General features: G+C 44.0%; 1 protein-coding gene across 12 annotated transcripts in view; it reads left to right on the top strand.

Moving 5' to 3' along the window:
- The window catches only part of KANSL3 (KAT8 regulatory NSL complex subunit 3), a 43,295-nt gene that overhangs the window by 12,466 nt on the left and 13,479 nt on the right, over nt 1-17,350 (top strand). For 10 of the 12 annotated variants that reach the window (XR_012379850.1, XR_012379846.1, XR_012379844.1 and 7 more), the window contains 12 exons: nt 788-878; nt 1,021-1,206; nt 8,247-8,378; nt 8,623-8,739; nt 8,990-9,091; nt 9,200-9,271; nt 10,396-10,470; nt 10,650-10,807; nt 13,287-13,350; nt 13,796-13,996; nt 14,210-14,366; nt 15,907-15,984. Coding sequence is in view for 2 of the 12 variants with exons in the window: in XM_073897799.1 (XP_073753900.1) it covers nt 788-878; nt 1,021-1,206; nt 8,247-8,378; nt 8,623-8,739; nt 8,990-9,091; nt 9,200-9,271; nt 10,396-10,470; nt 10,650-10,807; nt 13,287-13,350; nt 13,796-13,996; nt 14,210-14,366; nt 15,907-15,984 (1,433 nt within the window). In the remaining 10 variants the exon portion in view is untranslated. The remainder of the gene's footprint in view (nt 1-787; nt 879-1,020; nt 1,207-8,246; nt 8,379-8,622; nt 8,740-8,989; nt 9,092-9,199; nt 9,272-10,395; nt 10,471-10,649; nt 10,808-13,286; nt 13,351-13,795; nt 13,997-14,209; nt 14,367-15,906; nt 15,985-17,350) is intronic. The other 2 variants (XR_012379847.1, XM_025868931.2) reach the window with 1 other exon arrangement.

Raw genomic sequence — 17,350 nt, 5'->3', positions numbered from 1 at the left:
ATCAGAGTCATTAAGATTGCCAGGAGTGGGCTGAGGGGGGACTTAAATAAGCTCCTCGCCACTGTGCTGGGTGTGATGAGATGGGAGCAAGAGCAGTAGGACTAGTTTCTAATTGCAGGAGTTTACTGCTGAGTTGGAGGACACACTAAGCCTTCCTTAATCAGAGTAGAAGCGTGTATACCAGTGTCATGCGGGGTTGGTGTAGTGTTAACTTATATGGAACAGACCATTCAAAAGTAAACTTGCTAATTGTGTAGTATACAGAAAAATATAAAAAATGTACATGGAAAAGGGAAAGAGATGGTGTGGGATGCACTATTAGGGAAAAGCTTCATTTGTTATGTTCCTAAAGGTAATTTAAATAGGTCTCTTATCTTAGTCTGAGGTTTTAGTATACTGAAATACTTGTTCATCCTGTCTTTTTGTGTGAAATATTAAACATGTGAAATTCAAATATATCTGTGCAATGGTGCCATGCTTTTATTTATTAGTGGGTTATTTTAGCCTCTAGATAAATAATTAGCTTTGCTAGCACTGAAAAAAACTTCATTCATAACTGGTTTTGACTTGTAGTGTATATATTAATACAAGTGTAGGCTGAGATGACTTATGGGCAGGATTGGGACTAGAATCTAGGTCTTGTGCTTTAGCTCTGTGGTCTTTAAGCTGCTTTGAGTTACATTATTTCATAGTGTGGACAAAAAACATGGCATAATCTTTGTACAGTGTACATGCATGAGGAGTGCCCCCAGCGTTTGACTTTAATTCCTCGGAGTTTCTCTTATAGGACTGGCTGGACAATGGCCCAGAACAAGCTATTTAACAAGATCCTCAAAGCCCTGCAGTCTGACCGGCTTGCCCGCTTGGCCAATGAAGGGGTAAGACTCTAGAAATTGGCCCGTTGGTGTTCTCTTCCTAGTTCAGCCTTACTGGCTGACTAACTTGTCAGTCCCTCTCCTGCCTGCCCCAGTTGTTAACAAGGTGGCCCTCATGTGTTACCACTTCACCTGCATCTTCTAGGCTTGCAATGAGCCAGTGCTGCGCCGTGTTGCTGTGGACAAGTGTGCGAGGAGAGTGCGGCAGGCTCTGGCAAGTGTGAGCTGGGACACCAAGCTGATCCAGTGGCTGCATACCACCCTGGTGGAGACCTTGAGTCTGCCCATGCTGGCCGCCTATCTGGATGCTTTGCAGACACTGAAAGGGAAGGTAAGGCTTGACTGGCGTCTGCCCTGTCCTGGGTTGGCCAGCCTCTGCTGTGGGTTCAGCAAGTGGGGTTGGGCAAGGTCACTGCCTGGTCAGCCTGGAGGACAGGACTGAAGCGAGCAGGTTTGCTATTAAAAGTAGGAGACATGGTATCATTTCACGTTTTGTCTGGTATAAACGTCTTTAGCCCTGCTGTCTCCAGGATGAAATGTGAGGCCTGAAAACCAAAATGTACTTTTAGCCTCTCTAGCCCTGCAGCTTGTGGTTTGAGTCACCTCTGAGGTGAGGTGAGAAAAGAATTGAATTATCATGGGGGAGACGAAGGGTTTACCAGGGAGGTGTGTTGAGGAGGCAAGAGGCAGACTTGGGTGTTTGGAGTGCGGGGCTGCAGAGTAGGGAGATTTCCAGAGTGCTGTCCATTCTAGACTATGCTCTCAGCTGTGGTTCCTCTACTGACAGACTCTTGTTCTCTTAGACTGTCAGGTTCACAATGAATACTTTGATTGTTTCTCTCTAAAACTTTTTTGAATTTATTTTTAATTTTTAAGTATAGTTGAGATACAGTGTTACATTACTTTCAGGTGTACAACATAGTGATTTGATAATTCTATAAGTTACTTAGTGCTCACCCCAATAAGTGTAGTCACCATCTGTCACCATAGAATGTTATTGCAATATTATTGACTATTCCCTATGCTGTGCTTTTCATCTCTGTGACTTATTTATTTTATAATTAGATGTTTATCTCTCTTAATCCCCTTTACTTATTTCACCCATCTCCCTAACCCTCTTTCCTCTGGCAACCAGCAGTTTGTTCTCTGAATTAATATGAGTCTATTTCTGTTTTTTAATTTGTTCATTTGTTTTATTTTTTAGATTCCACATATAAGTGGAATCATACAGTATTTGTCTTTCTCTGACTTTATTCACTTAGCATAATATCCTCTAGGTCCGTCTATTTTGTTGCAAATGGTGGGATCTCTTTTTTATGGCTGAGTAATATTCTATTGTGTATATATACCACATCATCTTTATCCATTCATCTATGGTTGGACACTTGGTTACTTCCATATCTTGGCTATTATAAATAATGCTGCAGTGAACATAGGGTGCATATATCTTTTCAAATTAGTGTTTTCTTTCTTTCTTTCTTTCTTTTTTTTTGGATAAATGCCCAGGAGTGAATTACTGGATCATATGGTAATCTATTTTTAATTTTTTGAGGAACCACCATACTGTTTTCCCCAGTGGTTGCATTACATTCCCACCAAATGTACACAAGAGTTCCCTTATCTCCATACCCTTCCCGCATTTGTTATTTCTTGTCTTTTTGATTTTAACCATTCTGACTGGTATAAGGTGGTAACTCCTTGTGGTTTTGATTTGCATTTCCCTGATGGTTAGTGATGTTGAGCCTTTTTTCATGTGTCTGTTGGCCATCTGTATGCCCTCTTTGGAAAAGTGTCTATTCAGGTCCTCTGCCCAATTTTTAATTGGATTATTATGTTTTCGGTGTTGAGTGGCATAAGTTCTTTATATATTTTGGATATTACCTTCTTATCAGATATATCATTTGCAAATATCTTCTCCCATTCAGGAGGTTGATGGTTTCCTTTGCTGTGCAAAAGCTTTTTTATTTTGGTGTAGTCCCAATAGTTTATTTTTGCTTTTGTTCCCTTGCCCGAGGGGACAGATCATAAATACGTTGCCTGAGGCCATTGTCGAGGAGGTTACTGCCTCTGTTTCCTTTTAGGAGTTTTCTGGTTTCAGATCTCACATTTAGGTCTTTAATCCATTTTGAGTTTATTTTTGTGTATGGTATAAGAAAGTGGTCCAGTTTATTCTTTTGCATGTAGCTGTCCAATTTTCCCAACACCATTATTTATTTATTTATTTATTTATTTTTAACATTTTTTTTTATTTGACACAGAGAGAGGGAGATAGAGAGAGCACAAGCCGGGGAGCGGCAGGCAGGCAGGCTGGAGGGGGAGGGAGAAGCAGGCTTTCTGCTGAGCAAGGAGCCCGATGCGGGACTCAATCCCAGGACTCTGGGATCATGAGCTGAGCCGAAGGCAGCCGCTTAACCAACTGAGCCACCCAGGCGTCCCTTCCCAACACCATTTATTTAAAGAGACTGTCTTTTCCCCATTGTATATTCTTGCCTCCTCTGTCATAGATTAATTGACCATATAAGTGTGGGTTTATTTCTGGATTCTCTATTCTGTTCCATTGATCAATGTGTCTGTTTTTGTGTTAGTGCCATACTGTTTGGATCACTGTAGCTTTGTAGTATATCTGGGATATACTGTAGTAAGTCTGGGATTGTGATACCTCCAGCTTTGTTGTTCTTTCTCAAGATTGCTTTGGCTATTTGGGGTCTTTTGTGGTTCCATACAAATTTTAGGATTATTTGTTTTAGTTCTCTAAAAATTGGTATTGTTTTTTTTTTTTTAAAGATTTTATTTATTTATTTGAGAGAGAGAGAATGAGAGACAGCACGAGAGGGAAGAGGGTCAGAGGGAGAAGCAGACTCCCCGCCGAGCAGGGAGCCCGATGTGGGACTCGATCCTGGGACTCCAGGATCATGACCTGAGCCGAAGGCAGTGGCTTAACCAACTGAGCCACCCAGGCGCCCTCTAAAAATTGGTATTGTAATTTTGATAGGGTTTGCATTGAATCTGTAGATTGCTTTTGTTGGTATTATGGACATTTTAACAAATTTAATTTTTCTAATCCATAAGCGTGGAATATCCGTTTTTGTTTTTGTTTTTTTAAGATTTTATTTATTTATTTGACAGAGAGAGACACAGCAAGAGCGGGAACACAAGCAGGGGGAGTGGGAGAGGGAAAAGCAGGCCTCCTGCTGAGCAGGTAGCCTGACGCGGGGCTCGATCCCAGGACCAGACCGTGGCATCATGACCCAAGCGAAAGGCAGATGCCTAACAACTGAGCCACCCAGGCGCCCCTGGAATATCCATTTCTTTGTGTCATCTTCAATTTCTTTCATTAATGTCTTACAGTCTTTAAAGTAAAGGTCTTCTACCTTCTTTTAATGCACCTGTTGGATGGAAATGCAGGTGAATGGGATCATGCTCTTTGCCCAGCTACTTTCAGCATTAGTGAAGAGAGCCATTGTGAAGAGAGCAGAGAAGGTATACACCCTAGTGTCTTAATTTTCTGTTGAGAATGATGCAGTGTTGGAAAGACCAGCTAGGCTTGGTCTGCCTAGCTCCAAGCATAGGTTACTGATTAATTATTCTAAGTAGTCTATATTGACAGAAGGTGAGTTTCAAGGCTTTATTGTTTCAGAGTTGTAATCTATTGCCAGATAAAAGCTTTTAAAGTCTAATTCGGATTAGATCCTCTGCCTCAAGGTGTTGAGTGGCTTGTAGTTACCAAATAAGTTACAAAAAAAGTGGCCAGTTTGTAGTGAGGATCCTTTGCCTTTGTTAACTGTCCTTATGTCCTCCCTACTTCCATACTTGAATCCCTGACTTCAGGCCATCTCTATCTAGAATAAGCCCTACAAAGTCTTGCTTCTGTCTGGTGTCACTGATTGGAAAGCATTTTTCCCATGTTCTGTTGGAATTCTGCAGAACACATCTCACTTCACATGCTGCGTCTTCAGATGAAAATTGCCTCGACTTCCTCCTCCTCTGTCGGATGGTTTGAATCAGCAGTGTGGGGTTTCTGTTTTTTTTTTTTTCTGGCAGTTATAAATAGCCTCTTTTGTTATTTGTGTGTTTGTCTTCCTTACCCCTAGTAGATTAAGTTCTTTTGCAGTACAAGCCTGGTGCCTTGTAACTGCAGCTGTGGCATCAACATTTGTTTCCTGAATTAAACTGAGACGGTCTCATGATATATTTCCCCTAATTTCTCAGGCAAAAATCTTTTTAGTCTTGATTTTTTTAAATTAGTAATACTGTCCGTGCTTGTCATTGCCTGGCGCAGCTTACTTTCTTGTGTTATCTTTGAACTTTGACGTATAGCATTTTATTAGTTTCAGCTGTACAACATGACTTGATATTTGTATATATTGTGAAATGATCACCACAGTAAGTCTAGCTAATGTGTGTCACTGTACGTAGTTATAAAATTTTTTTTCTTGTGATGAGAACTTTTAAGATCTACTCTTAGCAACTTTTTATTTATTTATTTATTTATTTGACAGAGAGACAGTGAGAGAGGGAACACAAGCAGGGGGAGAGGGAGAAGCAGGCTTCCCGCTGAGCAGGGAGCCCAATGCGGGGCTTGATCCCAGGACCCTGGGATCATGACCTGAGCCAAAGGCAGATGCTTAATGACTGAGCCACCCACGCACCCCCAGATCTTCTACACTTTAATTGGATTATTTTTTTGCTATTGAGTTGTAAGAGTTCTTTATAACCCCTTATTGGATATATCATTTTAGATATCTTCTGTTCAGTAGGTTGCTTTTTCATTTTGTTATGGTTGCCTTTGCTTTGCAGAAGCTTTTTAGTTTGATGTAGTCCCAATAGTTTACTTTTGCTTTTATTGCCTTTGCTTTTGGTGTCAGATTCAAAAACTTAACACCAAGACAGATGTCAAGGAGCTTAATGCCTGTGTTTTCTTTTTTTTTTAAAGATTTTATTTATTTATTTGACAGAGAGAGACACAGCGAGAGAGGGAACACAAGCAGGGGGAGTGGGAGAGGGAGAAGCAGGCTTCCCACAGAGCAGGGAGCCCGATGTGGGGCTCGATCCCAGGACCCTGGGATCATGACCTGAGCCGAAGGCAGACGCTTAACGACTGAGCCGCCCAGGCGCCCCAATACCTGTGTTTTCTTACAGGAATTTTATGGTTTCAGGTCTTATGTTGACATTTTTGATCCATTTTGAGTTATTTTTTTTTTAAGATTTTATTCATTTAAGAGAGAGAGACAAGAGAGCGCACAAGCAGGGGGAGAGGCAGAGGGAGAGAGAGAAACAGACTCCCTGCTGAGCTGGGAGCCCGTGGGGCTCCATCCCAGGACCTGGAGATCATGACCTGAGCCGAAGGCAGATGCTTAACCATCTGAGCCATCCACGCACCCCATTTTGAGTTAATTTTTGTGTATGAGGTAGTGGTTCAGTTTCATTCTTTTGCATGTGGCTGTTTAGTTTTCCCAATACTATTTATTTCCCCATTGTATATTCTTGGCTCCTCTATTGTAAGTTAATTAACCATGGATGCCATATATTTGTGATTTTATTTCTGGGCTTTCTGTTATGTTTTGTTGATCTATGTATCTGTTTTTATGCCCCAGTCATACTCTTTTGCTTACCTGAGGTTGGTAATACAGCTTGAAATCAGGGAGCATCGTGATGCCTCCAGCTTTGTTCTTTCTCGTGATTGCTTTGGATATTTGGGGTTTTTTTGTGGTTCCATACAAATTTTAGGGTTGTTCTATTTCTGTGAAAAATGCTATTGAAATTTTGATAGCTATTGCATTGAGTCTGCAGATTGCTTTGGGAGTTTGGACATTTTATTTTATTTTATTTTTTAATTATTTTTAAAATATTTTATTTATTCATTTGAGACAGAAAGATAAAGAGAGAGCATGACCAGGGGGAGAGGCAGAGGGAGAGGGAGAAGCCGACTCCCCACTGAGCCAGGAGCCTGATGTGGGGCTCGATCCCAGGACCCTGAGATCATGACCTGAGCCAAAGGCAGACGCTCAACCATCTGAGCTACCCGGGCACCCCTTGTTTATTAGTTCTAACAGCTTTTTGGTGGAGTCTTTAGGGTTTTCTATATAGAATATGTCATCTGCAAATAGTGTTAGTTTTACTTCTTCCTTTCTAATCTGCATTCTTTTTATTTTTCTTGTCTCATTGCTCTAGCTAGGACTAATAGTAATACAATGTTGAATAGAAGTGGTAAGAGTGGGCATCCTTATCTTGTTCCTGATCTTAGAGTAAAAGCTCTTAGCTTTTCACTGTTGGGTATGGTGTTAGCTGTGGGCTGACTTTTTACAACCTGCATCACCATAGTACTTTTCATTCTCTGGTTTTTCAGAATGTTTTTGTCTTAAAGATTTTTATTTATTTATCCGAGAGAGAGAGAAATCACAAACAGGAGGGTGGGGTAGAGGGAGAAGCAGGCTCCCTCCTGGGATCACGACTTGAGCTGAAGGCAGACACTTAACCAACTGAGCCACCCAGGTGCCCTGTTTTTGTTTTTTCTGAAGAGTACCTTTAACATTCAAAAATCTTTCCTTTCCCCTATGTCACTTTGACCTTTTGTGCGTAATGTGGAATTCACAGCGATATTTCTTCCTTTTTTTTTTTTCACAGAGATATTTATTCTCAGCGTAAGCATCAGCATGTCAGAAACCTATACTTAAACATCTGTGAGGTCACATTTTCTGGTGAATAGTGAAAAATAGGATATGGTATAAATCACAATATACACAATACATAGGATATATTATTTTGGGCACAGTAACGATTTCTTTAACATGCCAAAGCTTGAAGGCAATACTCTAGAAGAAAATGCAGATTTTTTTTTTTTTTAATTTATAGAGTCAACTGATGTTCATTGAGGAAGTTTAGGAAATACAGAAATCTAAAAAGGAAAAAACTGGGGGTGCCTGGGTGGCTCAGTCGTTAAGCATCTGCCTTCGGTTCAGGTCATGATCCCAGGGCCCTGGGATTGAGCCCCTCATCGGACTTCCTGCTCAGCGGGGAGCCTGCTGTTCCCTCTCTTGCTGTGTCTCTCTCTGTCATAATTAAATAAAATCTTAAAAAAAAAATAAATAGGAAAAAGCTGTCCATAATTCCATAAAGATAACTATTAATATTTTGGCATATGTTCTAATAGCATTTTTTCTGAGTAGAGGTAATTTTTTATGTTTTCTATTTTTTCTTTAACTAAATTTAGCAAAGTTATTTCCTTATTACAAATTCTTTGAAATATTTTAAATTAACCCTTAATATCTAGTTTTGTGGATAATTTGCTTAATCACGCTCTTACTTCCCACCTGATTCCTGCTAGTGGGCAGGTCTGCTTCGCACTGGAAACATTTTTGCTTTTACTTCTAGATCCCTACTTTGATTGACCGGATGCTTGTGTCATCTAACACGAAGACTGGGGCTGCAGGAGCTGAGGCCTTGTCCCTCCTGCTGAAGAGGCCCTGGGATCCTGCTGTGGGGGTACTTTCTCATAACAAACCAGTAAGTCAGAGCAGCTCAGGACTTAACTATGACCCACAAAATTTTTAGAATCCAGTCTCAGAACCTTAGCAAGAAGATAATAAATGACTTAACTTTTCATTAATAACTGGTTGTGTGTAGTGCTTAGCAGAGTTTCATAAGGAAATTGGCATTGGTTGGGGTAAGAAAGGTATTGGGATACTTGAGATTTTGTGGAGTAACACCTCACCCTCACTGGTTCTCTGTTGGGGTTCTTTCTCCTTAGAGCAAGCTCCCTGGCTCTCCTCTCATTCTCATTGCCTCCTCCGGGCCTTCTAGCTCCGTGTTCCCCACCTCACGCCGCCACCGCTTCTGGCAGTCTCAGCTCTCCTGCTTAGGCAAGGTATGTGTGGGAATAAGAGGAACTGTCTCCTGGGTCGGAATAGAGTCTTGGAAGACTGAGCACACAGAATGTGGGAGGGAGACAAAATAGATGGACTTAAGTGATGAGCATCCCCCGCCCCCACTCTTTTTGTTTTTAATTGGAATGGTGCTTATCCAAGGTTGAAGGGATTTAGGGTAGGTTAAGCAGAATTGAGAGAAGATTTGAAATTTAATCTCTGCTGGCATGGCTGCCACTTTCTTTCCTTTAGGTCATCCCTGTAGCCACCCATCTGCTGAACAATGGTAGTGGGGTAGGAGTTCTGCAGTGTCTTGAGCATATGATTGGGGCAGTGAGAAGCAAAGTGCTGGAGGTGAGAGTGCCCTTGTTTCAGGTCATTGTGGCACACCCAGCATGCTGGGCTTGTTTTGCACCTGGCTGTGGCCTCCTGTCTTACTGTCTTCTTTCTCTTCCCACAAAGATTCACAGCCATTTCCCCCACAAACCCATTATCTTGATTGGCTGGAATACAGGAGCTCTGGTGGCCTGTCACGTAAGTAATTCCCATCTCACTTGGAGGCTGTCTTGGGATAGAATACTGATGCTTTTACTGCTGATTGCTACCATCGAGTCCTTTTTTATGTTCTAGACACTGTGCTAGATGATCTGCATACATATATGCATTTTAAAGTGTAGAAGACTATTTTTTAACTTTATTGTGGAAATTTTAAACAGAAACTTAAAGGGCGAACAGACCTATAATAAATCCTGTGGGCCTCTCACCCAGCTTTACCAGTGATTAACTCATGGCCAGACTTTTTTTATCTTAGCCCTGCCCACTTTCTCCTCCAATTATTTTGAAGAAAATCCCAAATATCATTTATGTTATATATATATATGTATTTCAGCATGTATCTCTGAAAAAAATTCTTCCCCACCCCCAAACATAAGTACTATTCTCCCACCTTAAAAAAGCAGGCATAAATTTTAGCAGCTTTGGAATTTGATGTTGTGTTAGTATTCTGTCCCTTTCTAAGACATCAAGGAATTTTTTCTTTATTATTTTACATACATTTGTACGTACATTAGTTTGTATAAGAGTCCCTGACCTGTCCAAAGCCCCAGTTCTCAAGTGGGTCAAATAAGTGGAGTCCTTGCTGCTTCATGTGGTCTGGTCAAGTATGACATCTAGGGCCACTAGAGGAAGGAGGCAGTCTCCCCACACTCCCTGGTCCTGGGAATAAGAGAATTCAGTCAGCAGCTGCTCTAACAAATTTGGAGTGTCTGGGAGCTAACCATTGGATTCAAAAGGGAGAGATTCTCTTTGCTTAAGGAAGAAGAGCAACATTTGTGTCCTCCTGATTGCATTTGCTGTATTAGTGGAGGAAAAAGTGAATAGGAGGACTCAAGTCTAGGAAATTAATAGGATGGAAGCATTGAGCTTCCCATCCTGCGGTTCAGCCCTCTGCTGCAGTTCTTGCACGGCTCCATCTTGTGTCCTGGGATCTTGTGTCTTGTGATCTTACTGCTGCCACTATGGCTGGTACTCCTGGGGATTAGGACTGGGGAGGAAGAGATGGGACTGGCTGGTAGATCTGGACCACCTCTCGACTCTGGGTAGGGTGTAGCTGCAGTAAAGTCCATTGACCTTGAGACAAACTATTTTATTATTTCCAGGTGTCAGTGATGGAGTACGTCACTGCAGTTGTCTGCCTTGGGTTTCCTTTACTTACCGTGGATGGTCCCAGAGGGGTAAGCATGGGGTGCAGCTGATTGCTGGGTCACTGGCTGGTGAGAATAAGGGGGTACGTGCATCACCCAAACTGGCACTTAGCGACTGCAGTTGCCCAGCTGACTCCCCTCAGCGGACTTGACAGGTCAGTGCTCAGTGAACAGGAACTGGGTGATTATAAAACCTGTACATGTTTTAGGATGTGGATGATCCCCTCTTGGATATGAAGACTCCAGTCCTCTTTGTCATTGGGCAGAATTCCTTGCAGTGTCATCCCGAAGCCATGGAAGATTTCCGGGAGAAGATTCGGGCTGAGAACAGCTTGGTGGTGGTTGGGGGAGCTGACGATAATCTCAGGTATGTGGCTTCCCCCAGAGCTGTGAGAGAGCTATGTTGCAGTGTTGGAGAGATGCCAGTGAGGTGGTGATGTAACTACAGACTAAATCTGCTTCCATGAAGGGGGGAGCCATTTTACATTTTAAACTAATTCAGATTTATAAAAAGTTGCAAAAATGGTACAAAAAAATTCTTACATACCCTTAACTCAGATTTCCTAAATGTTAACATCTTAAATAACCAGAGTGTAATTATCAAAATGAGGAAGTATTTTATGATGGTATTATCTCATCTGCAGATGCAGATGTTGTCAGTTGGCTCACCAGTGTCCTTTTCCTGTCCGGCATCCGATCCAGGATTGCATGTGGTTATTAGTTGCCTTGTCTCCTCAGTCTCCTTGAGTTTGATACTATTCCTTAGTCTTCCACGACCTTGACATTTTGAAGACTTCTGGCCGGTTATTTTGTAGGCCGTCCCTCAATTTAGGTTTTTGACATTTTTTGTGATTAGGTGGAGCATATGAATTTTTGGCAGGAATGCCAGAGATGATAAGCCCTCAGCGCATCCTTCCTGGGGATACGTGATGTTGATGTGTCTTATCACTGGTGATGTTAACCTTGATCACGTGAAGGTGGCATCTTCCAGGTTTCTCCACTGTCAAGTTACTCTATTTGCCTTTGTGATTAGTAGTTACCCAGTGGGAAGGAGATACTTTGAGACTCGGTGAATGCAGTCTTGGTGCTTTCAATGGGGTAGGCATTTCTTTATATTTTGTTCCTTACTGAGGATGTACATGAACATAGATTTTATTTGTATTAAACATCCTTTTATATATTTTGGAGTAAAAATAGCTGGAGTTTGGAAGGGGCACTTAGGGCATTGAGATGGCCACTGGTCCCTTAAAGACTGGCTGCTTGTAGGGCCTTTAAAAATGCTTTCATGAAATTGTACTGAAAAAGAGGTGTGTCATTTGTTGGGCTTCCTTTTTTTATATGTTCAATTTCAGAGATTAATTTCATTTGTGTGCTTTAGCTAGTGAGCTTAAAGCAAGTACCTGCTCCCACCTGTCTTGTAAGTTTCTTACTGAGGGCTGTTTTAGAGAGGTCCTTCTGGTCTTTGTCATTTGGCTGTTTCTCGTGGGTCTAGAATCTAATGCTTTGGTGCTTAAGGCAATATTTTCTTGTAAATACATTGTCTTTGTTGGTTATTCAGACATTCTTATCTATAGGAGGGTAGCGTGTGTGTGTGTGTGTGTGTGTGTGGATATGTGTGTGTGTTGAGTGGCAGTGAGGGAACAGGAGAGATGGGAACACTTTAGTTGGGAGTTATGTTGTGAGGCTGCTTATGAGACATGTTTGCAGGGTGCTTGAGTGTCAGCCTGCAAATCGGAAGACCTCAATTTAGTCTTGGTTGCTTTGCTAAGAAACTTGGGTAAACTGCTTAACTTCTGGGACTTGCTGTCCTCATCTTACAGGTGAGGGTGCTACACAAGGTCAGAGGCCAACAGCCAGTAAATTGGGGTCTCAGAATTTGGAAGCATAGAATGTTGTTCTCCACCCTGTCACTTGGGACCCTGTTTTTCCTCTCTGCTGAGATCCTCAGCCAGAAGCCAGAGGTTTTAAAACTAGCTTCCAAAGAAGGGAATGTAGCCATCTGTGCCCATTTTCTTCTTTTTTTTCCTTTTTTAATGATTTTGCTTATTTGTCAGAGAGAGCACAAGCAGGGGGAGCGGCAGGCAGAGCAGGTAGAAGGAGAAGCGATGAGGAACTCTATCCCAGGACCCTGGGATCATGACCTGAGCCAAAGGCAGATGCTTAACCGACTGAGCCACCCAGGCATCCCTGTGGCCATTTTCTCTTATCCTTTTATTTATTTATTTATTTTTTAAGATTTTATTTGTTTATTAGAGAGAGAGAGACAGTGAGAGAAAGAACACAAGCAGAGGGAGTGGGAGAGAGGGAGAAGCAAGCTTCCTGCCGAGCAGGGAGCCTGATGCGGGGCTCGATCCCAGGAGCCTGGGATCATGACCTGAGCCGAAGGCAGACACTTAATGACTGAGCCACCCAGGCGCCCCTTCTCTTACCCTTTTAGAAGTAACCTGCAACCATCTTTCCTCTTCTAATCTCATTTCTACAGCGTCCAGTAATCTCAGGGTTTGGGCCTTTTTTGGGGGACTTCTAGAGGTTGAGGTCTTAGAAGTCAAGAGTTTATCTGGGAAGCCATAGGTATAGGACTTTTGGAGTGTACAGTCCTAGGCAGTTTTCATATGTTCTCTGGTTCTCTACATATGATTTTTGTAATACCCCCAAGTCCATGAGCGAGGTGTTATGATTCCCCATTTTGCAGAATACGGAACATGATGATCAGAGAGGTGGTGATACCTGCCTGAGGGCTAATGTAGTCCTCCTTCCTGGGCCCAGAAAATAGCCAACACAGAAGAGAAATCCATATTATGCCATGGAATGTTTAAAGTAAACATTTCCTCCTCTCTGTCTCTTAGAATAAGCAAAGCAAAGAAGAAATCAGAGGGGCTGACTCAGAGCATGGTGGACAGATGTATTCAGGTACACCGTAGCTTTATGTGTTTTTCTCAGCGAGGCTTGCCTTTCTATAACCTTTTAGGCTTGATCTTGTTGGCAGCAGTGTCTTTAGCTCTGAAGTGTGAGGGAGTATCCAGTGGAGCCTCTCGTAGAACTAAATCATAAAGAAAAGGGGAAAGACAGAGGGGAAGAAGTAGAAATGTGTATGGAGCATCGGGGGGGGGGGGGGTTTATTGGAGGAGTTGGGGGGGCACGACCACCCCAGAGTGCCAGCCCACAGAGGCGTCGGGGAGTAGGCTCCTGCTGGTCTTTGGCTGAGGCTGGGGTTTGTGCCTGGCTCGGTGTGCATGGAGAGGGACCAGCACGCCCAGTGCCAGAGCTGGTGTTAATTGAATGGAGTTGAGCCTTTTGGGGAGGTTCCTGTTCCCTAGACTGAGGACTCAGTGGCCCGGGCCCCTCTTCACACTAGGATGAGATCGTGGACTTTCTGACTGGAGTGCTCACTCGCGCTGAGGGGCACATGGGCTCTGAGCCTCGGGATCAGGATGCTGAGAAGAAGAAGAAGCCTCGGGATGCAGCCCGAAGAGACCTGGCCTTTGAGGTGCCCGAGCGGGGCAGTCGGCCTGCCTCACCAGCTGCCAAGCTGCCTGCCTCACCCTCAGGCTCGGAGGTAACGCGGGAAGGGAGGGAGCACTTTGCTGGGGAAGTAGGACTGTGGAGTTGGTTCCTTCACTTCCTGGGGGTGCTTGTTTGTCTTGCCAGTGCTGTAGACCTTTGAGTTCCTAGGAGGAGAATTTCTGGGCCGGGAATTCCAAGGGAACATGATAATTGGTGGTCAGATCCAAACAGCTGGCTCAGCTCTTATCCTTCTCACCCTACTCAGGATCTTTCCAGTGTGTCTAGCAGCCCCACCTCCAGTCCCAAGACCAAAGTGACTACAGTGACCTCTGCCCAGAAGTCCAGTCAGATCGCGAGCTCTCAGCTCCTGAAGAGACATGTGCAGCGCCCAGAAGCTGTGCTGACCCACAAACAAGCCCAAGGTAGAGGCTTCTTGGCCCAGTGGCCTCTTGGTTTATCTTCTGGAGTGATGTCATGTGGCATTTGAAAAGTATTGGCATCTGCAGCTTTTTCCGGGGGCATGTGAGAGGTACCCTTTCCCACATTTCTGTACTGACAAAATTAGGTTGAAATGAATACCAAGGATTGTTTTCAAGGGTAAGACATCACAGAAGGTCTGTGCGTTAGTGGAGCTGTATAGTTCCACTAATTATAGCTTTGCTTTGGTGTTCTGGGGAAGTTAGGCTTTGTGAGCTGACTACGTGTGTATTTGCCTCAAAATTTTTTCTGACTCCCAACTGGGGAAGCTACCTGCTCTGTTCTAGGCCCTGCCCAGCCACTCGTGCGGTCAGGGCGCTCTTCAGACCATGTGGACAGGGTGATTAGCTTTATTCCTGAGATTCCAGGGCAGTGCAGCTGGTATCATGCCCTTTCTTTGTTTTGCCCTTAAAGAGTTAAGATTCCCACACTGGGACGTTCAGGGAAGTTTATCGGGGTTTCTGCAGATAGGCTTTAGATTAGGCTAGGAAATGTTTGTATGGTTGAGATTAGAGTCTAGAGAACAGTGAGTGCTACTGAAGCTGTAGAAAAGGGACAGTGTTTTGGGCAAAGAGAAAAGAAACGGTGGCTTTTCCCCTTTCCCCCACTTTGATCCAGTTGGGCAGCCCCAAGGTAAGGCCTCTTGGGCATTGTGTTTGATGAGATATCCAGGAACATGTATCATCTGAAGCCTCAGGTACCTGGGAGGAGGCAGCACCAGAGTTGATTGTCAAGTAGAGAGACGCAGAGATGACATAGGCTGATCTGCTCACTTCCCCTGTGCTTCTTTTAGTGGAGCCAAAGGGTCAGGACTTCAATCCAGGCCTCTTATGAGGGTGCCCTTAAGAATGGTGCTAACAAGGAGCACGTTTGAGTGGATCAGTGAACGCAAAAAGACCAAAAAAAAAAAAAAAGGCCAGGCCCCCTAGGGTCCACGTGGATGGTCTGTGACCTGACTTCTTAAGTGGTGGCATGAGCCAAGTTCTGGGTGGGTGGTGTTCACTTAGGCTTTTGATGGAGAGAGAGCCAGTGGTTGGCTGTGCTTCTGGAGGGGATACGAGGTTGAGAATCTGAGGAGTTCTGGAAGGCTGATTGGTGATCTGGGTTTGAAATGGGGCCCAGAATACCATGGCGCCGAGCAGCGGCCATAGCGCCCTGGCTTTGGCAGGGCTCATAAGGCAGGAGGGGATAGTCATAGATAACTTTTATGGAGCCCTGACTACGTGCCATGCCGTTTTCGTAGCACTTGACTTGCTGTTGCTCACTGAATCTTGGCAATGGCCCCATGAGGCAGGTGCATTTATTATTTTCAGTTTAGAGATGATTCCATGGAGCTGCTAGGAGTCAGGTTTCAAACCCATGCAGTAAATCTGAAAAAAGCCCTTGTTGACCATTTTCTAGAACATTTTCATATCTTTCTTACTCCCTCTCCTTTTCTCCTTTCTCTGGCTGGCTGTGATTCTGTAATTTTCTGATTCATTCCAGCACAGTTTGCTGCTTTTCTGAAACAAAATATGCTGGTGAGGAAAGCTCTTCCTCCCGGCACCTCCTCCTGTCTCTTTGGTGAGTATTGCTCTTCCTCTCACCTTCTCACGCTCTGCTCTCTGCTTCTCTCCACTTCTCCCTTGTTTTCTTCCCAGTCCTGCCTCTCATTTGTCTCTGGTTTCCTCCTGTTCTTTTCTCTCTTCCTTTTTCTGTCTTCTGATTCCTTTCTTGGCTGACTCCTTTTGCTTACTCCTCCATAGTACTTGCTTTTTCTCCATACTTTCTGTTTGCGTCTCATGGTTTTTCCTTTTTGGTCTCTTGTGGTTCTTGGCTCTGCTTCTGCTGCGTGTGCCTGTGTCCCATTGCCTGTGAACCTCAGTTTCCTTGTGTGTTTTTCTCCCTGCCTCTGGTTTCCTGCTTCCATCCTGGCCGCTACAAGCACACCAGCCACTGTCAGCATAAAACCTGTGGCTCCTTTCTCTTTCACCCTCCTTCCTATTCGATTTTAGTCAATGCATTTATCCCCTAAGTGAGCCTTCCAGCTGGTTATGCCCTGTGGCCCAGGCCAGGACCCCCATTCCTGCCTGCCTTCCTCATATGACTGCTGCTTTCCTCTCCATTCTACCCCTGATTGCCTATGCTAAGAAGAGGGCCTAGGGTGGGCTTCTGGTTTTAAAGAGAAGGGAATCTCTGAGAAAGCTTGAAGGATAACTTCAGAGTCCAAGAAGCTTGGCCATCTGCAGGACGAGTCTGTTTGGTTCAGCGGAGGTGGGAATCCCATGTGTGAACAGTTGGCCTTTCTCTGTACTAGCACAGATGACCTGGGGACTAGTTATGACATGGGCCACTGTTGCCCTGTTGCTTTTGGGCAGGAGCAGTAAAGTTGTCTTGGCTAAAATGCTCCCCTGCCTAGTAGCTACTCAAAGCCAGACTCGATTCCTGGCAATAATCCTTTTTGTTGCCTTCATTTGGCCGTCACCCTTGGTCTCTTAGGACAGAGGAGGACTCTGAGAGCCTTGTGAAATTCTCCCCTTTAGAGAGGAGTGGGTAGTATGCTCCTTTACTGCTTCTTTGTGGAATGTTTACTGTTCCCCAGCCGTGTGATATGGGGGTGGGCCTGAAACAGGAAAATTAAGACACTGAGTCCAGGAAGCATTGCTTAGATGCATAGTAGTGAGTCCTCTGTTTTTTGGTTGGCCTTTGCTAGGAAGGGTCAGGGTGTCTTCTTTCTTTTGTTCCCACCGACTCAGAGCCCCCTTCCTTCTAACTCCAGAACAGGGTAAGGGCTGGGGATGGACCCATCTTCTGAGTGGGCAGCGTGGCCTTCTGCCACAGGTGGGACCTGAGTGAGATGGGACTGAAGCATTGGCAGTTGCCTTTGAAGTGTGACTTTGTGTGTGACACACAGTCATGCCCGTGCTGCTGCTGTCAGTGTCTCTAGGGC

This window comes from Callorhinus ursinus, unplaced genomic scaffold (assembly GCF_003265705.2).
Source record: "Callorhinus ursinus isolate GAN/ISIS: 27379988/994484 unplaced genomic scaffold, GSC_fseal_2.0 scaffold10, whole genome shotgun sequence".
NCBI classification, from domain to species: domain Eukaryota; kingdom Metazoa; phylum Chordata; class Mammalia; order Carnivora; family Otariidae; genus Callorhinus; species Callorhinus ursinus.
The sequence above is the reverse complement of the archived record's forward strand: the minus strand, read 5'-3'. Positions and strand labels throughout refer to the sequence as shown.